The sequence below is a fragment of the Rhinopithecus roxellana genome, chromosome 13 (assembly GCF_007565055.1).
Source record: "Rhinopithecus roxellana isolate Shanxi Qingling chromosome 13, ASM756505v1, whole genome shotgun sequence".
NCBI classification, from domain to species: Eukaryota; Metazoa; Chordata; class Mammalia; order Primates; family Cercopithecidae; genus Rhinopithecus; species Rhinopithecus roxellana.
The window spans coordinates 108,326,073-108,346,607 of record NC_044561.1 but is presented as its reverse complement, the minus strand read 5'-3'; the positions used below and the strand labels follow the sequence as shown (position 1 = coordinate 108,346,607).

Sequence of the window (20,535 nt, the reverse complement as noted above, 5' to 3'; positions counted from 1 at the left end):
GCTATAAGAGTGAACATCCCCTCCAAAACTTGTGTCAAAATATAGTTGCCATTCTGACATTATTAAGAAGTGGATGGTGGGCACAGTGGCTCATGCCTATAATCCCAGCACTTGGGAGGCCAAGGCAGGGGGATCACTTGAGGCCAGGAGTTTGAGACCAGCCTAGGCAACATAGCAAGACCTTGTTTCTACAAAAAACTTGTAAAAGTGGGACCTTTAAGAGGTAGGTAGTTGGCCGGGCGCAGTGGCTCAAGCCTGTAATCCCAGCACTTTGGGAGGCCGAGACGGGCGGATCACGAGGTCACGAGATCGAGACCATCCTGGCTAACATGGTGAAACCCCGTCTCTACTAAAAAAAAAATACAAAAAAATTAGCCGGGCGAGGTGGCGGGCGCCTGTAGTCCCAGCAACTCAGGAGGCTGAGGCAGGAGAATGGCGTAAACCCGGGAGGTGGAGCTTGCAGTGAGCTGAGATCCGGCCACAGCACTCCAGCCTGGGCGGCAGAGCAAGACTCCGTCTCAAAAAAAAAAAAAAAAAAAGAGGTAGTTAGTTGACGAGGACTCTGCCTTAATGAACTGATTAATGTAATTACCACGAAAGTGGGTAACTTACTAGTTAAGTTTCATCATAACTCCTAATTAGCTCCTCAATGGGAGGAGGAGCTAATACACAACCTAGTATTCCTCACAACCACACACAGATCTAGGCCTACCTTAGGAGCCAAAAAAATGTCTGGGATGGGGAAAAGGGAATACACTTCAAATAGGGCCTAGGAGACTTGGCCCCTGTCTGCTTCTCAAACACCATTTCTCACCATTTTCCCTTCACTCACTGCAGGCCAGCCATAGCCCTACTGTGTTCCTCCAGCAGATAGGAAGGATCAAGAAAGAATGACTGACCATAATCCCACTACCCAAAATTAGCCATTAACATCTGGTATACTAACTTCCTCCTTGTTTCTTAGGTATAAGTAAAATTTTTGGAAATAACACATATTTTCCATTAGAAATCAGAACAACACAGATAGTTAAAATCCTCTTAAATATATACACCACCCCAATCCAGATCTGCTCCCCACCATCTGAGTTTATCACTTTTATGTAGGCATATATATGTACCCACAGAATACATAAGACTATTTTGTATTTTAAAATTTACTGCTGGGCATAGTGGCTCATGCCCGTAATCCCAGTGCTTTGGGAGGCTAAGGCAGGAGGATCACTTGAGCCCAAGAGTTCGAAACCAGCCTGGGCAACATGGCAAGACCCTCATCTCTACAAAATATTTAAAAATTAGCTGGGCATTGGGCTGGGCGCGGTGGCTCACGCCTGTAATCCCAGCACTTTGGGAGGCCGAGGCAGGCAGATCACGAGGTCAGGAGATCAAGACTACCCTGGCTAACATAGTGAAGCCCCATCTCTACTAAAAATACAAAACATTAGCCAGTCGTGGTGGCGGGCACCTTTAGTCCCACCTACTTGGGAGGCTGAGGCAGGAGAATGGCGTGAACCCGGAAGGCGGTGCTTGTAGTGAGCCCAGATCACTCCACTGCATTCCAGCCTGGGTGACAGAGCAAGACTCTGTCTCAAAAAAAAAAAAAAAAAAAAAAAAAAATTAGCCAGGCATAGTGGCACATCCCTGCAGTCCTAGCTACTGAGGGGCACTAAAATGGGAGGACCACTTGAGCCCAGAGAGGTTGAGGTTGCAGTGAGCTGTGATTGCATCACTGTACTTCAGCCTGGATGACAGAGCGAGACTGTCTCAAAAACTAAAAATAAAAAATTTACATAAATGTGAGACTGTACACATCACTTGGGCAACTTGCTTTCTTCAGTGTTTTTCTAAACAATGTTTTAAAAATGTATCCATTTTTTCCACTGTCTGACAGTTGCTGCACTAATTGAGTCTATGATTCTGAGCCTCTCTAATACTAAGGGTTCTCTATGAGAAGTTCAGCATTATTAGAGGCTCAACATGGACTATACTGAGGCTTAGTTTTCCATCAGAATCCAAATGCTGTGCTGAGGGGCAGGTTATATAACTATGTATGTGTGTGTACTATATATTATATATAATTTTTACTTAGATATAATTCACATGCCCTGTAAGTCACCACTTAAAGTGTACAATTCAGTGTTAAATGTATTCACAGAGTTGTACAACAATCACCACACTATTTTGGAAGCTTTTCATCACCCCAGAGAAACCCCATACTCATTAGCATCACTCAAAGGGCTGGGCTCATTGTTTTTTGGGGGTGGGGTGGGGGCGGGGGGACAAAGTCTCACTCTGTCACTCAGACTGCAGTGCAGTGGCACAGTCATAGCTCACTGCAACCTCCATTTCCCAGGCTCAACCAATCCTCCCACTTCAGCCTCCCAAAATTCTGGGATTACAGGTGTGAGCCACCATGCCCAGCTGATTATTTTTATTTTTTGATTTTTAGTAGAGACAGGGTCTCAGTATGTTGCTCAGATTAGTCTAAAACTCCTGGGCTCAGGTAATCTTCCTGCCTAGGCCACCCAAAGTGCTGGGATTACAAGTGTGAGCTGGCACATCTGGCCAAAGGGCCGGTTTTTAAATTGAGTCTCCAGCTGGGCTCAGTAGTGCACACCTGTAATGCCAGCTACTCAGAAGGGTGAGATGGGAGGATAAATTGGCTCTCTACTCTTCTCTATGTTGGAACCAGAGTCAGGCATGATTTATTTGAGGACCACCTATAGGCCTTGCCCATAAGAAAGAATTTTCCCTTTGTGCCTCTTCCCTCCCTCTACTGCGGTGCACAGACTTGCCCTCATATCTAGAGTGCTGTGGCTGTCACGTAGGCCCCTAGTTTCTCCTGCCTGAAGGATAGAGCCTGATTAACCTTCAGTACCCAGTGTCACACACTAGCCAGCCTGAAGAGCTGAAGAGTCACAGAGCTTGGATGACTTAACTGAGTATGCTTCATACACAAGGGTGCGCGAAAAAATAAGGCTGTGCCCAGGAGAGGCAGGCAACAGAAGCCATACCCGGGCTCCGAGAAGAGAAATAGGTGGGGCAGGAGGTGGCCCTGATACCCATTATAAAGTTCTGTTCTTTCCCCTTTCCCTGAGGAAAAAAAACAACATGGCTCCTCCAAGCCAGGGTCAAGTCAGGTCTGCACTGGTGAGAATTTCAGATCTTCCCTATAAATAGGTAGACTCTTTTAAATTTTAAATTGGATTTTAATATTTAATACCCACGATATCATGGAGAGAAGCCAAGAAGATAACAATGATGAGACTGAAATTCAGGGAACAAGTCACACAGTCCAAAGCTCCCACAGATATAAAAGCATTCCCTCATCAAAATGAGAGGACTCTTTTTTAGAGAGGGGGCCTCGCTCTCTCACCCAGACTGGAATGCAGTGATATGACCATAGCTCACTGTAGTCTTGAACTCCTGGCCTCAAGTGATCCTCCCATGTCAGCCTTCCAAGTGTCAACAGGTGCGCTGCACCTGAATAAGACTCTTGAAGGGTATCTGACACCCAGGTGTGAGAGGTGTGCCCAGCATCTCTCAGAGAATTCAGGGCAGAACCAGAATTCACACAGGTCAGCCCTTTCCCACCACTCGAATTCTTCCTCTCTCTGGGACTCTCACATCCTCTGCTTTTTCTTTTCCTGCTGTTTTCCCATGGGTCCAAGCCCAGGGACTCTCTCCCATTGGTTCTGCTCAACTATGCAGTGACAGCTGGTTCCTAGATGCTCAGTCTTGGAGCTCCAGAGAGGGAAGGAATCACTGAGATCAGCCACTTTATTAATGAGGAAACGAAGTGGCCAACTCAGGGTAACAAGCTGAGTTGGTGGCAGAGCCTAGACTGAAACCAGCTCTGCTGATGCCCAGCCAGGGTTTCTTCCAAGCCAGGGTGCAGAAAGAAAACTCCCCGACAGCAAGGTTCAAGCTATGCATACCTCCTCTGCAATGAAGTCCATGGTATCAAATGTGACTCGGCTTTGCATCTTTTTCTGAAAGAAAGAGGGCAGGGAGAAGAGGGAGAATCAGCAAGACTGCCCCTAGAACTTTGCATCTAGAGCCCTTCTGTGTACCTGGACCACCATGGTGGGCAGGAAGCCATGGGAAACTTCCTTGCAGCTAGCCCTTTCAGGCCTGCCTCTGCTCGAAAGCCCCAACTCAGCACTAGGCTTGGGTCCAGCATTGACAATATATGGTGAAGGCAGAGAAATATGGGGGTGGGGAGAAGGAAAGGAGGATAAAGAGGAAATAGGAAAGGAGAGAGAAAAGGAAGGGGAAAAAGCAGCAAACAAACAAGTATAGAGAAGGAAGAAAAGGAAGGATAAAAAGAAAGGAACAGGCTGGGCACGGTGGCTCATGCCTGTAATCCCAGAACTTTGGGAGGCCGAGGCAGGCAGATCACGAGGCCAGGAGATCGAGACCATCCTGGCTAACACAGTGAAACCCCATCTCTACTAAAAATACAAAAAATTATCCAGGCGTGGTGGCAGGTGCCTGTAGTCCCAGCTACTCGGGAGGCTGAGGCAGGAGAATGGCACGAACCCAGGAGGCAGAGCTTGCAGTGAGCCGAGATTGCGCCACTGCACTCCAGCCTGGGCGACACAGCGAGACTCCATCTCAAAAAAAAAAAAAGGAACAAATGAAGCCAGCCTTCGTTAAGTGTCTTTAATGAGCCAAGCACGATGTATCTTCCCTGTCACTCCATTTAGTCATCAGGACAAAGCAGGTCTTACTAAGCCCCATGAGGGACAGAGGTTGTGAAGGAACTTGCCCAAGGATCACACAGTAAGTCATGGTCCAGCTGAGACCCCAACTCAAGGCTTTCAGCAAACCCAATGCCATGTCTGGAGTGTGGCCTCAAGCCACATGTCATTTGTTCCTTGGAGCCCCTCAGACCCGTGTCTCACCCCCACCACCTGTTTATCTTTTGCAAAGCCATGTGGTGCTTCTCAGGGAGGCTACTGAAGGAAAGAGGCAGTGCTCAGAAACATCCAGATTCACACATCTACTGAAGCAGTCTGGGGCTCCCCACCTGATCCTGCACTCCAGCTGCCCAGTGCTCCACCTGACAACCCTATGACCCTTATAGGCTGCCTTGAGAGGCTTCTGCTCTGCTCAAGACACTCTGGCTGCCAATGTGGTTAGGCTTAGCCTCCCACTCCCCCGACAACAAGTGACTCTGCATCTTAGCTTCCAAATGCCCCAAGCATCAGGCCACATCTTCTAGTAACCAAAGTCCTCTGATCTCCAGGGCCCATTGCGTCACCACTGCATGCCACCCTGAGAGTCAGGAGGTCCTTCCTGAGAGCTAACCTGAGTCTCTTGGTTACAGTTCTTCTACTCCATTCGTTTTTCATCTCAGCCTAACCACAGGGCTGCAGCCTTGTTTGGTTTGGCCGGCACAAGGTCTTAAAATACAGTCTTTGTATCTGAATGTCTTTAGATGAGGCATATCTTTCCTCTCCAGCTGGCCTGCTCTATCTTAAACTCAGCTACATACCCACAAGTTACATTACCTGCTGGCCCCTTAGAAACCACTCTAAGGCTGCCTAACCTTCCCCCATCACCAGCCCCATATCCCCCTTTCTTTGGCCACCATCTGTCAGAAGCCCTTTAGGGAAATTTCTTGGAGTGAATCAGTAGATACAAGAGGGGTGGGGACCGGCTCCAGTCACTCCTGAAACAACAGAAAAATGGGCTGGATCTGTCCAGGTGATTGCTGGGGAAACTCTGAAGCCCTGAGCAACATACCCAGTAGCAACGAAGACACCTCTGGGGAACCAGAACAAGTTAGCAGAAGGGTGACCAACTTTTCTGAGCTAAAGAAAGGCACATGATCGGCCGGGCGCGGTGGCTCAAGCCTGTAATCCCAGCACTTTGGGAGGCCGAGACGGGCGGATCACGAGGTCAGGAGATCGAGACCATCCTGGCTAACATGGTGAAACCCCATCTCTACTAAAAAGAAAAAATACAAAAACTAGCCGGGCGAGGTGGCGGGCGCCTGTAGTCCCAGCTACTCGGGAGGCTGAGGCAGGAGAATGGCGTAAACCTGGGAGGCGGAGCTTGCAGTGAGCTGAGATCCGGCCACTGCACTCCAGTCCGGGCGACAGAGCGAGACTCCGCCTCAAAAAAAAAAAAAAAAAAAAAAAAAAAAAAGAAAGGCACATGATCTACCACTGGGATAAAATATTTTAAATTGGGGCCTTTTAGAAAATCTAGAAACATGATCACCAGGCCAGGCGCGATGGCTCACGCCTGTAATACCAGCACTTTGGGAGGCCGAGGCGGGCGGATCACGAGGTCAGGAGATCGAGACCATCCTGGCTAACAAGGTGAAACCCCGTCTCTACTAAAAATACAAAAAATTAGCCGGGCGTGGTGGCGGGCGCCTGTAGTCCTAGCTACTAGGGAGGCTGAGGCAGGAGCATGGCGTGAACCCGGGAGATGGATCTTGCAGTGAGCCAAGATGCACCACTGCACTCCAGCCTGGGTGACAGAGCAAGACTGTCTCAAAAAAAGAAAAGAAACACGGTCACCACAGTGAACAAGGCCCTGAAAATGCCCTCTGCACCAAAGTAGGGCTGTAGGAAAGAGAGTAGAGACACGAACAGAGTCAGCATGTGGGCATTCAGAAAACCCTGGTTATTGTGACTCCTGAATTGCTTCTGGCTCTTTTGATCACTGTTGAAATGGAGACCACTTCTCCACTCCCAAGGTTTCTTTCCACATGGAGGGAGGTGTATTAGTAGAACACTACTGGCCTCTCTCCTTCTACACTGAGGAGTGACTTAAACTCTTTGATGAATCTGGAAAGAGAAAAACTAGGCATGATTGTCTCCTTCCCTCTGAGCCCATATTTTGCTCCACCTTTCCCTGCCATGAGTTTCGGCAGCAGGCCTGCTGTTGCAGTGGAGACTGCCTTGGTCCAGCGTTGCCTGTGGCTAGGCATGTAAGGCTGTCTAAATCTGGGGTTCAGTATTAGATAAACCTCTTGGTTGATGATATAAGTCACCCTCTCCAACAGAAGTCTGGTCATTAATAAAAGTGACCATTGGGTCTCTCATCTGCTTTTCCTTTTGTCTTCTTTCTCAGTTCGGAGCTTGGGCCAGGAAGTGGGGTGCAATTTATTGGGCCTCTTTAAGCCCTCATAATCCTGCTGAGCCCAGCTGCTTACATCCCAGAAGGAGAAGATAGGGTGCTTCCAGTGAGCACTCTCAATGATTTGATATTCCCGGAATCCCCTGAGGCCTTGGCGGAACATTTTACACACTCGGATCATTATGATGATATCCGTGGCAAACTGGTACAGTCCCTATGGAAACAAAGCAAACAAGATCAATAGAAACAATCTGTTCTCAACAGTCAACAGCAGGCTGGATGGCGCTGAACAAGGTAAAATTTACCAGGATTAAATGCAGTAGTGTACTGGAGTGATGGCTACATTTTCAGGAAGTTTGCAAGCCCCCTGAAATTAAGTTGGTAGCTTGAAACTGGCCACGGTAGGAGTACTTACGCTACAGAAATTGGCAGCTACTAGTCAGGGTATCTCCTCTCCCCAGAAGCCAGTCGTTATGTACCAGCAAACCAATTAAATGTCAAATCCTTCACTTCCATCCACAAAGTAAGTGGCACAACTAATTGCAGGCAGTATAGGTATGATGTACAAAGCCTGAATTTTAGAACCAGATAGATCTGAGGGAATAATGGTAAGGGAATGCAACAAGTTGGCTGTCAAGATGAAGGGCCCACAAGCCAAGGAATGTGGGTAGATTTTAGAAGCAGAAAAGGCTGTGAGCCTTGAGAAAGGAATGCTCACACCTTGATTTTAGAACAAGAACATCTGTGTCAGACTTCTCACTTACAGTACTGTAATATAATAAATCTGCTCTGTTTTAAGTCATGAAATTGTGGTAATTTGTTATGGCAGCCATAGAAAATTAATAAAACACCTAATCCAAGATGGGCCATCCTATCTTTTCCCCAGGAATTTGGAATTGGGACTGAGAACAAGTGAATACAGAGGATAGAGAAAAATCCAGGATGTAGAACAATCTATAAATCAATGAACCCAGTTTCTTCAAAAAGTCAATTTAGGCCGGGCGCGGTGGCTCAAGCCTGTAATCCCAGCACTTTGGGAGGCCGAGGCGGGTGGATCACGAGGTCAGGAGATCGAGACCCTCCTGGCTAACACGGTGAAACCCCGTCTCTACTAAAAATACAAAAAACTAGCAGGGCGAGGTGGCGGGCGCCTGTAGTCCCAGCTACTTGGAGGCTGAGGCGGGAGAATGGCGGGAACCGGGAGGCGAAGCTTGCAGTGAGCCGAGATCAAGCCACTGCACTCCAGCCTGGGCGACAGAGCGAGACTCCTCCTCAAAAAAAAAAAAAAAAAAAAAAAAAAAAAAGTCAATTTAATGATGAAAAAAACAAGACAGGGGGCTGTTCTAGATTAATAAAGATTCAAGAGATATACCAACGGTATGCTTCTTGACTAGATACTGATTCATGATAACAAGCTATAAAAGGCACTCTAGGCCAGGTGCGGCAGCTCACGCCTGTAATCCCAGCATTTTGGGAGGCCAAGGAGGGTGAATCACTTGAGTTCAGGAGTTTGAGACCAGCATGACCAACATAGTGAAACCCTGTCTCTCCTAAAAATACAAAAATTAGCCTGGCATGGTGGTGCGTGCCTGTAGTCCCAGCTACTTGGGAGGCTGAGGCAGGAGAATCGCTTGAACCTGGAAGGTGGAGGTTGCAGTGAGCTGAGATCGCGCCACTGCACTCCAGCCTAGGTGACAGAGCAAAGGCACTCTAGGGACAAATAAAGAAATTGAATATGACTGCACATTAGATAATATTAGGAAATCAGTGCTGATTTTCTTAGTATAATAGTGGTATTTGGTTATATGGATAATGTCATTATCTTTAAGAAAGATATGTCATAAAGTATACAGCTTACTTTTTTTTTTTTTTTGAGACGGAGTCTGGCTCTGCCGCCCAGGCTGGAGTGCGGTGGCCGGATCTCAGCTCACTGCAAGCTCCGCCTCCCAGGTTCACGCCATTCTCCTGCCTCTGCCTCCCAAGTAGCTGGGACTACAGGCACCTGCCTCGTCGCCCGGCTAGTTTTTTGTATTCTTTAGTAGAGACGGGGTTTCACCGTATTAGCTAGGATGGTCTCGATCTCCTGACCTTGTGATCCGCCCGTCTCGGCCTCCCAAAGTGCTGGGATTACAGGCTTGAGCCACCGCGCCCGGCCCAGCTTACTTTCAAACAATTCAGCAAACACATATACAAATACATAAAGCCAGGCCGGGCGCAGTGACTCATGCCTGTAATCCCAGCACTTTGGGAGGCCAAAGTGGGCAGATCACCTGAGGTTGGGAGTTCGAGACCAGCCTGACCAACACGGAGAAACCCCGCCTCTACTAAAAATAAAAAATTAGCCAGGTGTGGTGGCACATGCCTGTAATCCCAGCTACCAGGGAGGCTGTGGCAGAATCGCTTGAACCCAGGAGGCAGAGGTTGCAGTGAGCTGAGATCACGCCATTGCACTCCAGCCCGGGCAACAAGAGCCCCCCCACAAAAAAAAAGAAAAAAAAAAAAATACATAAAGCCAATACAGCAAAATGGTGAATGACAGATCTAGAGGATGATACATATACATATATATGTAAAATATTTCAACTTTTATGTTTGAAAATTTTCCAATAAAATGTGCAAAAACTTTAGTTTGGGGAGGGGTTAGAAAAAAATGCAAAAAATAAATAAAAGTCTCTGTTTACTAACTTCTGTTGAAAAGTACATCGTTAACTAGGCACAGTGGCACTTGCCTGTAGTCCCAGCTACTTGGGAGACTGAGGCAGGAGGATTGCTTGAACCCAGGAGTTCAAGGTTGCAATGAGCTATGATCGCGCCACTGCACTCCAGCCTGGGTAACAGAGCAAGACCCTGCAACAACAACAACAAAAAAGAAACAAAAAAACAAAAAAACCAGCTCTGGCACCATGGCTCATGCCTGCAATCCCAGCACTTTGGGAGGCCAAGGTGGGCTGATCGCTTGAGACCAGGAGTTTGAGACTAGCCTGGCCAACATGGTGAAATCCCATCTGTACTGAAAAAACAAAAATTAGCCAGGTGTGCTGGTGGGTGCCTGTAATCCCAGCTACTCAGGAGGCTGAGGCACCAGAATCGCTTGAACCTGGGAGGTGGAAGTTGCAATGAGCTGAAATTGTGCCACTGCACTCCAGCCTGGGCAACAGATTGAGACTCTGTCTCAAAAAACTAAATAAAATAAAAAATAAATAAAAACAAATAAAGGAAAAAAGAGAATATTCTTTTTAAAGTATATCATAAACAAAGTGAGATGACAAACTGAAGACTGGAAAAATATACTTGCTATGTACATAATCAACAAAGGATTACGATCCAAAATTTATTTTTGGTAATCCTACAAATCAAAAGAAAAATACAAATAACCCAATAGCAAAATGAGCAAAGGTAATTCAAAGGGAAAGTTCAAATTACCTATAAATTGTGAAAAGATTGTTTTTATTCATTTGTATTTATATTTATATTTTTTGTAAAAAGGGGATTTCACTTTGTTTCCCAGGCTGGTTTCCAACTCTGGCTTCAAGTGATCCTTCCGCCTCAGCCTCCCAAAGTGCTGGGATTACAGGCGAGCCTCCATGCCCCAGCCAAATTGTGAAACCATTCTTAACACTGCTAGAAATAATGGAAATGGAAATTAGAGTAATAACAAGGTACTATTTTGCACTTATCACTGGGAACTGGAAAACATGGTACAACCATGTTGAAGAGCAATTTGGCAACATTACATAAAGTTGGCCGGGCGCGGTGGCTCAAGCCTGTAATCCCAGCACTTTGGGAGGCAGAGACGGGCGGATCACGAGGTCAGGAGATCGAGACCATCCTGGCTAATACGGTGAAACTCCGTCTCTACTAAAAAATACAAAAAACTAACCAGGCGACGAGGCAGGTGCCTGTTGTCCCAGCTACTTGGGAGGCTGAGGCAGGAGAATGGCGTAAACCCGGGAGGCAGAGCTTGCAGTGAGCTGAGATCCGGCCACTGCACTCTAGCCTGGGCGGCAGAGCAAGACTCCGTCTCAAAAAAAAAAAAAAAAAAAAGTTGAGGACGTGTGTACTTCACAATGGAGGAATTGTATGTACTTTATGTGTCCTCTTCAGAGAAACATACATGTACAAGGGGATAGCCATGAGGGTAATCATGGCAACATTGTGTGTAACAATGAATGGCTAAAAACAAGTGTCCATTAGTAGGGATTGAAGGGATCAATACATTATGGTACAGCCACAGGATTGAACATAGCACTAAGTCTGTGTGTGTCAATGTGGATAAAGCTGAAATGAATTTGAGTGGGGAAAAAAGAACTATGATGCTATTTATGGTATCATTTTTTAAAAGTGTGCCACATACTACATATTGCTTATGGATATATACACATGTGATAATATATAAAAATATAAATAGGGTGACACCAACTTCAGGAAAGTGGTTACTAGTAAAGAGAAATAAAGGGGCATGGGATGGTAAAGAGCTTTCCCTGCACCTGTAATGTTGTATTTCTTAAAAATTAGGTATCTATGGAAATATGGGGAAAGGTACTTTATGAATAAAATTAATACTTATTGAGTACAATTTACTATTGTCAGGCATTATCCAAAGCACTATTCTAATATGTAAATCATTTAATCAGTCAATGTACGCAGTAGGTACTAATATTATCATCTCACTTTAGAGGAGAAAATAAAGGCACAGCAAACCAAGCAACTTGCCTAGGGTCACATGACTAATAGGTGATGGGGATTTAAACCCAGGTGGTCTGGCTCCAGAGTTCACAAGCTTAACCTATGACTCTATGTTGCTACCCTGCCTTGTTCTCTCTGGATCTCATAATAGCAGGAAGAGTGGGCACAGAATAGGACTCAGTGGCTCTGAGTGTGGCCTATGGCTTGCTCAGTGTTGGGGGCTGGTAGGCTACAGGACAGGGGTCCAGTCCCTCCTTTGTGCCATGCTGTGACTCCAAAAGGTACAGGATAACCACCATTTATCCAAGACCCCCTCCTATACCTGCATTTACCTTCCTCAAAACACCTGTCCAATTTTCTGCTCTTCCCTCCCAGGGCCCTTGCCCCTCCTCACCAGTTCCTTCTTCAGGAGCTGCCAGGCATAAGTTACCATGTATCTCCTCATGGTTCCTGGGAGGGCAAATGGCACAACTAGCCCCTTTGCCTTTCAAGGGGAGGACTACAAAATCTTCCCCAAGAATCCAATAATACTAGAAACAAATAGATTTCCTTAGTCACAAGGCAAGAGCTGCACTCCACTCCTCCCACCATACCATCAGCGGCTGGAAGCCCTGCTCTGAGAATATCATTCTCAGAATCTCCTAAGGTCACAATGAAAGATTCTGGAGCCTGGCAGGGGGCACAGGGATTGGAATGTGGGGGTCTAACATTTATTGGATACTCACAGGCATTATCTCAGCTAATCCTCACAACCACCCAAACTTTTTTTTTTTTTTTTTGAGACGGAGTCTCGCTCTGTCGCCCAGGCTGGAGTGCAGTGGCCGGATCTCAGCTCACTGCAAGCCCCGCCTCCCGGGTTTATGCCATTCTCCTGCCTCAGCCTCCCGAGTAGCTGGGACTACAGGCGCCCGCCACCTCGCCCGGCTAGTTTTTTTGTATTTTTTTAGTAGAGACGGGGTTTCACCATGTTAGCCAGGATGGTCTCGATCTCCTGACCTTGTGATCTGCCCGTCTCGGCCTCCCAAAGTGCTGGGATTACAGGCTTGAGCCACCGCGCCCGGCCCCAAACTTTTACCCAACTTCATACATAGGAGACTGGGGCTCAAAGTAGCTAAATGGCTGCCAGAGTCCTGGTGAGATAGGAGAATGCAGGACTTGTTTTCTGGTCACAACCCTGCTGACCAAAACAGAATCTAGGACTCCCTAGCTGTCCCCAGCCCTCATTAGCGTAAGACACTCCCGCCAGTGCCATGACTGTTTACAAGTGTCTTGGCAATGACCAAGAAGTTGCCACCTCTTTCCTAGAAAGCTCTAAAAACCCACCCCTCAATTTGCATTAATCTGCCCCTTAATTTGCATGTGATTGAAAGTGGGTAGGAATGAGTATACTACACTTGATCTTAGCCAAAAAGCTGAGAAGGGATTAGAGGTGAGTATAAAAACACAGTTGCCAACATCCCATACAACGGATGCTGACTCTGGATTCACTGCCTATGAGTTAGCCCTGCTCCACAAGGAGAAGCACTATTCAATAAAAGATTGCTGTCTAACACCACCGGCTCACCCTTGAATTCCTTCCTTGGGCAAAGCCAAGAACTCTTCTGAGCTAAGTCTCAATCTGGGGGCTCACCTGTCCTGCAAAGATAGGGTTTTTTTTTTTTTTTTGAGACACTGTCTCAATTTGTTCCCAGGATGGAGTGCAGTGGCCTGATCTCAGCTCACTGCAACCTCTGCCTCCCAGGTTCAAGTGATTCTCCTGCCTCAGCCGCCCAAGTAGCTGGGATTACAGGTGTGTGCCACCATGCCCCAGCTGATTTTTGTACTTTTAGTAGAGACAGGGTTTCACCATGTTGCCCAGGCTAGTCTCAAGCTCCTGACCTCAAGTGATCCACCTGCCTCAACCTCCCAAAGTGCTGGGATTACAGGCGTAAATCACCACTCCTGGCCAGGGCCTTTTTAAAAAAAAAAAAAAGAAAGAAAGAAAAGAAAGCAGTATAGCTAAATTTCAGGTACACTTGCTCTTCATTCATAGCATCCAATTAAGAGAAGCAAGGTCTGGTCCAGCCTGGCCAACATGGTAAGACCCCATTTCTACTAAAAATACAAAAAAAATTAGCTGGGTGAGGTGGTGGGCGCCTGTAATCCCAGCTACTCAGGAGGCTGAAGTGGGAGAATCACTTGAACCCGGGAGGTAGAGGTTGCAGTGAGCCAAGATTGTGCCACTGCACTCCAGCTTGGGTGACAGAGAGATATTTCACCTGAAAAAAAAAAAAAAAAGCAAGGTCTGGTATAAACAAAGTGACGTTTGATTCCAAAGTTAGCTTAAGGGGAACAGTATAGGCTTCCTACCTTAGAGTCTCTCTTTGCTTTTGGAGCAGAGAGTGGGGGCTTTTAAAGGGGACTTGGGGCCCGGGCTCGGTGGCTCACACCTGTAACACCAGCCCTTTAGGAGGCCCAGGTGGGCAAATCACATGGTCAGGAGTTCGAGACTAGCCTGACCAACATGGTGAATCCCTGTCTTTACTAAAAATACAAAAATTAGCTGGGCGTAGTAGCATGCACCTGTAATCCCAGCTGCTCAGGAGGCTGAGGCAAGAGAATCATTTGAACCCAGGAGGCAGAGGTGGCAGTAAGCACCACTGTACTCCAGCCTGGATGACAGAGCGAGAATCTGTCTCAAAAAAAAAAAAAAAAAAAAACCGGGGCGGGGAGGGGATTTGGCATAACTGGCATGCAGACTGGGGAATGAGCAGGTGGGAGTCTGCATGACTCACTTTGATGCCCTATCTACCACCTGGTCAGCTGACACCATCTTGGGCAGAACTAAGTTGTCAAGTGGCCTTGTCTGGAGATACTCTCCAGGTGGGGCAGAGTTTCCTGGCAGGCATACTTTTGTTTGTAAATTGACTATTGTCTCTCAAGGCAATCTGGTGGGAGAGGTTTCTACTCTGGAGCTGTTTAGTAAGCACACAAATACACTTGCCCTGTAGGAGTGTCTGGTGAAGGGAAAGTGAAAGGTTATAACTGCGTTTCTTTTTTTTTTTTTTTTTTTTTTTGAGACGGAGTCTAGCTCTGTCGCCCAGGCTGGAGTGCAGTGGCGCGATCTCGGCTCACTGCAAGCTCCGCCTCCCGGGTTTACGCCATTCTCCTGCCTCAGCCTCCCGAGTAGCTGGGACCACAGGTGCCCGCCATCTCGCCCGGCTAGTTTTTTGTATTTTTTAGTAGAGACGGGGTTTCACCGTGTAGACCAGGATGGTCTCGATCTCCTGACCTCGTGATCCACCCGTCTTGGCCTCCCAAAGTGCTGGGATTACAGGCTTGAGCCACCACGCCCGGCCTACAACTGCATTTCTAATCAGCTAAGTAGGAAGTGGGGAACAGAAGAAAAAGATGAAGAGAAAGAAGAGGAAAAAGTTGATTTAAAAAGATAACTCATTCTCTCTCTCATAGAAAAATGGTTGTACTTGGTTACAGTGGGAGGCTTCTAGGCTGGGAGTAGGTTCATTCATCCAGCACCTTAGGCCAGTGACCACTCTGAGACTTACAACTTGGAGGCCATGGAATGTGAGTGCAAAGTACTGCCCCGTAAGTCTGGTTAAATCAGGACAATTAAAAAAACTCAGCAAAACAGAAGACCTCACCCAAATCAAGTATCAAATATTGAATGGAATTTGGTGACTACAACTCAAATCTCTGGGGTCTTTCTAAAGGTACAGAAAAATATAGGCTCTAAAGCAGTTTTTTCTATTAAAGATGACAATCAAGTATCTCAATTTGCTCTTTCACCAGGATCCTCAGTAGAAAACTGTGATTTCTTTTTTTTTTTTTTTTTTTTAGTTTTTGAGATGGAGTCTTGCTCTGTTGCCCAGGCTGGAGTGCAGTGGCGCGATCTCAGCTCACTGCAAGCTCCGCCTCCTGGGTTCACACCATTCTCCTGCCTCAGCCTCCCGAGTAGCTGGCACTACAGGCGCCCGCCACCACACCCAGCTAATATTTTTTGTATTTTTAGTAGAGACGGGGTTTCACCGTGTTAGCCAGGATGGTCTCGATCTCCCGACCTCGTGATCCACCTGCCTTGACCTCCCAAAGTGCTGGGTTTACAGGCGTGAGCCACTGCACCCGGCCTGAAAACTCTTGATTTCCAGCATCACCTGCTCTGCCATTCCTATCCCGTGGGGTGTATCTGTCAACCCTCTTCCAACTGATAGGTAGACAGAAAGGCACTGAGTGCAGCAAAGACAGCTGGTCAACTGAGAAGAAAGACAAAGGCCACTCTTGGGGTGGGGCAGTAATCACACACAGAGGTGAGAAGGGACAGAACGGTTTTTTCCCCCATACCCTGAGAAAAGAGGTAAAGAATTTAGGGAGAGAAAGAAGAGAAAGTTTTAGAAAAAGAGAGAGAGAGATGAGGTATGCAGTTTTTGCCTCCCCCACTGCAGACCTAGTTTTAAGGAAGGAAATATAAGAAGATCCCCTTCAAAAGTTTAGGGGGCTTCTGAAAGAAACAACTGGACCTGGAGAAGGCAAGAGAGATGGTAGGAGATGGCTATAGGCAGGAGGGGTGTTCCGTCAGTCCTCTGAACTGCCTGAGGATCCAAGAGTGACAAGGAAAGTATCCAGGCTCACAAGAGGCCTCAGATGATGCCAGTTAAGACCTGATGAGACTCCGAAAATGGTTACTGCCAACCTCACCTCTTGCCAGCTGTGGTTGTACAATTTCTCTAGGAATCAGATCAGCTTTGGGGAAGAAGAGGCAGGAAGTTTAGAGAGCTTTCAATGGGCCCAAGATGAATCAATAAGCCTGAAATTATATCCACTCAAAATTATTGGATTGGATCTCAATTTACCTGAAGACATCCTAAATTAAATTATCTGCAAGGAGGCAGGCTGGGGATTCAGAGTCAGACATTAAAGTCAGTTCTAGAAATTAAGAAAGTTTCATTTCTTTCTTTCTTTCTTTCTTTTTTTTTTTTTTTGAGACAGAGTCTCGCTCTGTCTCCCAGGCTGGAGTGCAGTGGCCAGATCTCAGCTCACTGCAAGCTCCGCCTCCCGGGTTTAAGCCATTCTTCTGCCTCAGCCTCCTGAGTAGCTGGGACTACAAGCGCCCACCACCACGTCCGGCTAGTTTTTTGTATTTTTAGCAGAGACAGGGTTTCACCGTGTTAGCCAGGATGGTCTCAATCTCCTGACCTCGTGATCCGCCCGTCTCGGCCTCTCAAAGTGCTGGGATTACAGGCTTGAGCCACCACGCCCAGCCAGAAAGTTTCATTTATATTACAGTTCCTGATTTTATAACTGGAACTATTACAGGGTAGAATGCCAAAAAGAGCACTGGTACTATTCCTATGTGATCCTAGGGAAGTCACTTAACTACTTGGGGCCTTATTTTCATAATGTATAAAATGGAGTTCGATTCAATTCCACAAACAATTTATTTTCAAGATGAGAAGATTCGGTCAAGCACGGTGGCTCACACCTGTAATTCCAACACTTTGAGAGGCTGATGCGGGTGGATCGCCTGAGGTCATGAGTTCAAGGCCAGCCAGGCCAACATGGTGAAACCCCGTCTCTACTAAAAATACAAAAACTAGCCCCGTGTGGAGGCGTGCACCTGTAATCCCAGCTACTCAGGAGGCTGAGGCGGGAGCATCATCTGAGCCCGGGAGGCGGAGGTTGCAGCGAGCCATCACACTCAAGCCTAGGTGAGAGATTGTGCCATTGCACTCAAGCCTAGGTGACAGAGTGAGAACTCCATCTCAAAAAAAAAAAAAAAAAAAAAAAAAAAAAAATTCTTATTGTTTTGCTGATTATAAAAGCTATACAACAAATGTTTATAAAGCATATGAAGGTGAATAAGACATGGTCCCTGCTTACCAGGAGTTCACAATATGGCGGGGAAGTAAAATCCTCAGAGAAAGTCTTGCTATAATAAAGCTATGAAAGATATATGAGGCTGGGAGCGGTGGCTCACGTCTGTAATCCCAGCACTTTGGGAGACCAAGGTGGGAAGATCACAAGGCCAAGAGATTGAGACCAGCCTGGCCAACATGATGAAACCCTGTCTCTACTAAAAATACAAAAATTAGCTGGGCTTGGTAGTGGGCACCTCTAGTCCCAGCTACTTGGGAGGCTGAGGCAGGAGAGTTTCTTGAACCTGGGAGGCAGAGGTTGCAGTGAGCCGAGATTGTGGCACTGCACTCCAGCCTGGAGACAGAGTGAGACTCCATCTTTTTTTTTTTTTTTTTTTTTTTTTTTTTGAGAAGGAGTCTCGCTCTGTCACCCAGGCTGGAGTGCAGTGGCCAGATCTCAGCTCACTGGAAACTCCGCCTCCCGGGTTTACGCCATTCTCCTGCCTCAGCCTCCCGAGTAGCTGGGACTACAGGCGCCCGCCACCTCGCCCGGCTAGTTTTTTGTATTTTTTTTTTTAGTAGAGACGGGGTTTCACCGTGTTAGCCAGGATGGTCTCGATCTCCTGACCTCGTGATCCGCCCGCCTCGGCCTCCCAAAGTGCTGGGATTACAGGCTTGAGCCACCGTGCCTGGCCGACTCCATCTTTAAAAAAAAAAAAGAAAGAAAGAAAGAAAGATATATCAAGAGGTGGTCAGGCGCGATGGCTCACGCCTGTAATCCCAGCACTTTGGGAGCCTGAGGAGGGTGGATCACGAGGTCAGGAGATCGAGACCATCCTAGCTAACACGGTGAAACCCCGTCTCTACAAAAATACAAACAAACAAATTAGCCAGGCGTGGTGGTGGGCGCCTGTAGTCCCAGCCACTTGGGAGGCTGAGGCAGGAGAATCGCTTGAACCCGGGAGGCAGAGGTTACAGTGAGCCAAGATTGAGCTACTGCATTCCAGCCTGGGTGACAGAGATAGACTCCGTGGTTGGGAGTTTGAGACCAACCTAACTAACATGGAGAACATCTCTAGTAAAAAAAAAAAATTAGCCGGGCATGGTGGTGCATGCCTATAGTCCCAGCTATTCGGGAGGCTGAGGCAGGAGAATGGCTTGAATCCAGGAGGCGGAAGTTGCGGTGAGCCGAGATCACGCCATTGCACCCCAGCCTGGGCAACAATAGCAAAACTCCATCTCAAAAAAAAAAAAAAAAAATAGATACATGAAGAAAGGGCAGGGTCTATTCAGACAGCATGAGACATAGCTAAAATGTGAGATGTTCAGGAGGTGTGGTTATGAGGAAGGAGGCTGGGCTGGCAGAGGCCACAAACGAGCTATGGCACATGATGTGCCAAGTGAACTTGCAGACAGTTTTATTTGACCTGCATAGTGTTTTGGTTTAAATATTGTTTAAAATTAACTTGCTTGTCTTTAGTTGAGGTATTGGCTCTCTAATTCACTAAAGTCTTCACCTCACACAAGTAAGTCATCTCCCAGGCATGTTACCTGTTTGCAACTCCCAGTATAGGATCCACAGGGCCTCTTTCAGGTCGAAAATTCTCTATCTAGTGGTTGCAAAATGGCAGTTCACAGGCCATAGCTAGCCTACTGACATGTTTCAACTGAGGTGTTTTTTTTTTTTAGGAATTTGAATTAGTCTTTTAAACTTAAATACTAGATATCTTTTAGGAAATCTTTTAGGAAAAAATATTTTATATTTTTTAGGAAATATAATCTTTTAGGAAAAAATAATTTACCAAAGTGACCCCAATAGAAACTATTTACATATTTATTTATTTATTTTTGAGACAGAGTCTCTCTCTGTTGCCCAGGCTGGAGTGCAGTGGCACGATCCTGGCTCATCGCAACCTCTGCCTCCCAGGTTTAAGCGATTCTCCTGTGTCAGCCTCCTGAGTAGCTGGGATTATAGGTACCCACCATCGTGCCTGTCTAATTTTTGTATTTTTAGTAAAGATAGGGTTTCACCATGTTGGCCAGGCTGGTCTCCAACTCCTGACCTTAAGTCATCCACCCACTTTGGCCTCCTGAGGTCAAGGGACATGAGCCACCGTGACCTGCCAAAACCATTTAAGTAGACTAATTTTCTGATTTTCTTTCCTTTTTTTTTCTTTTCTTTTCTTTTTTTTTTTACTGTGGAGACAAGGTCTCACTCTATCCCCTAGGCCAGAGTGCAGTGGCATGATCACGGCTCACTGCAGCCTCTACCTCCCCAGACTCAGGTGATCCTCCCACCTCAGCCTCCCAAGTAGTTGGGACTACAGGTGTGCACCACCATGACTAACTAATTTTTTAATTTGTAGAGATCTGGTCTCACTATGTTGCCCAGGTTGGACTTGAACTCCTGGGCTCAAGCAGTCCTCCCACTTCAGCCTCTCAAAGTGCTGGGATTATAGGTGTGAGCCACTATGTCCAGCCTAAACAGACTAATTGTCATAGAAGTAGAGGAGCTGTAAAAGAGGTCTCTCACCACCACCACCACCACCTAAAAAGAAAAAAGCACCAGGTCCTAAAGGTTTTATAGGCAACTCCAAATAATCTCAATGTTTCTTCAACTGTTCCAGAGCCTAAAAAGAAGGAAAACTACCAAATTATTGTAATAAAGTGAGAATACTGACACTAAAACCTAATACAGGTTGCACAAAAACAGAAAGCTACAGATTCATCTCATTTATAAATACTGTTTTTAAAATCTTAAAATATAAGCAAATAGAATTCAGTAGTACCTGTAAAAATAACACATCATTCTGGGAGTGCAAAGATGGTTAATCATATAAACATAATTCATTATGTTAACACAGCTTCTTTTTTTTTTTTTTTTTTTTTTGAGACGGAGTCTGGC

The 20,535-nt window shown here is 46.5% G+C and overlaps 1 protein-coding gene across 3 annotated transcripts in view; it reads right to left on the bottom strand.

The window, feature by feature from the left end:
* CNBD2 (cyclic nucleotide binding domain containing 2) overlaps positions 1-12,399 on the bottom strand; it is a 65,683-nt gene extending 53,284 nt beyond the window's left edge. For all 3 annotated transcript variants that reach the window (XM_010386565.2, XM_010386566.2, XM_010386567.2), the window contains exons 1-3: positions 12,176-12,399; positions 7,172-7,309; positions 3,936-3,989 (exon numbers count right to left, since the gene is read on the bottom strand). In XM_010386565.2, coding sequence (XP_010384867.2) covers positions 3,936-3,989; positions 7,172-7,309; positions 12,176-12,226 — 243 coding nt within the window. In that variant the 5' untranslated portion in view covers positions 12,227-12,399. The remainder of the gene's footprint in view (positions 1-3,935; positions 3,990-7,171; positions 7,310-12,175) is intronic.
* Between the last annotated feature and the right edge of the window lie 8,136 nt (positions 12,400-20,535).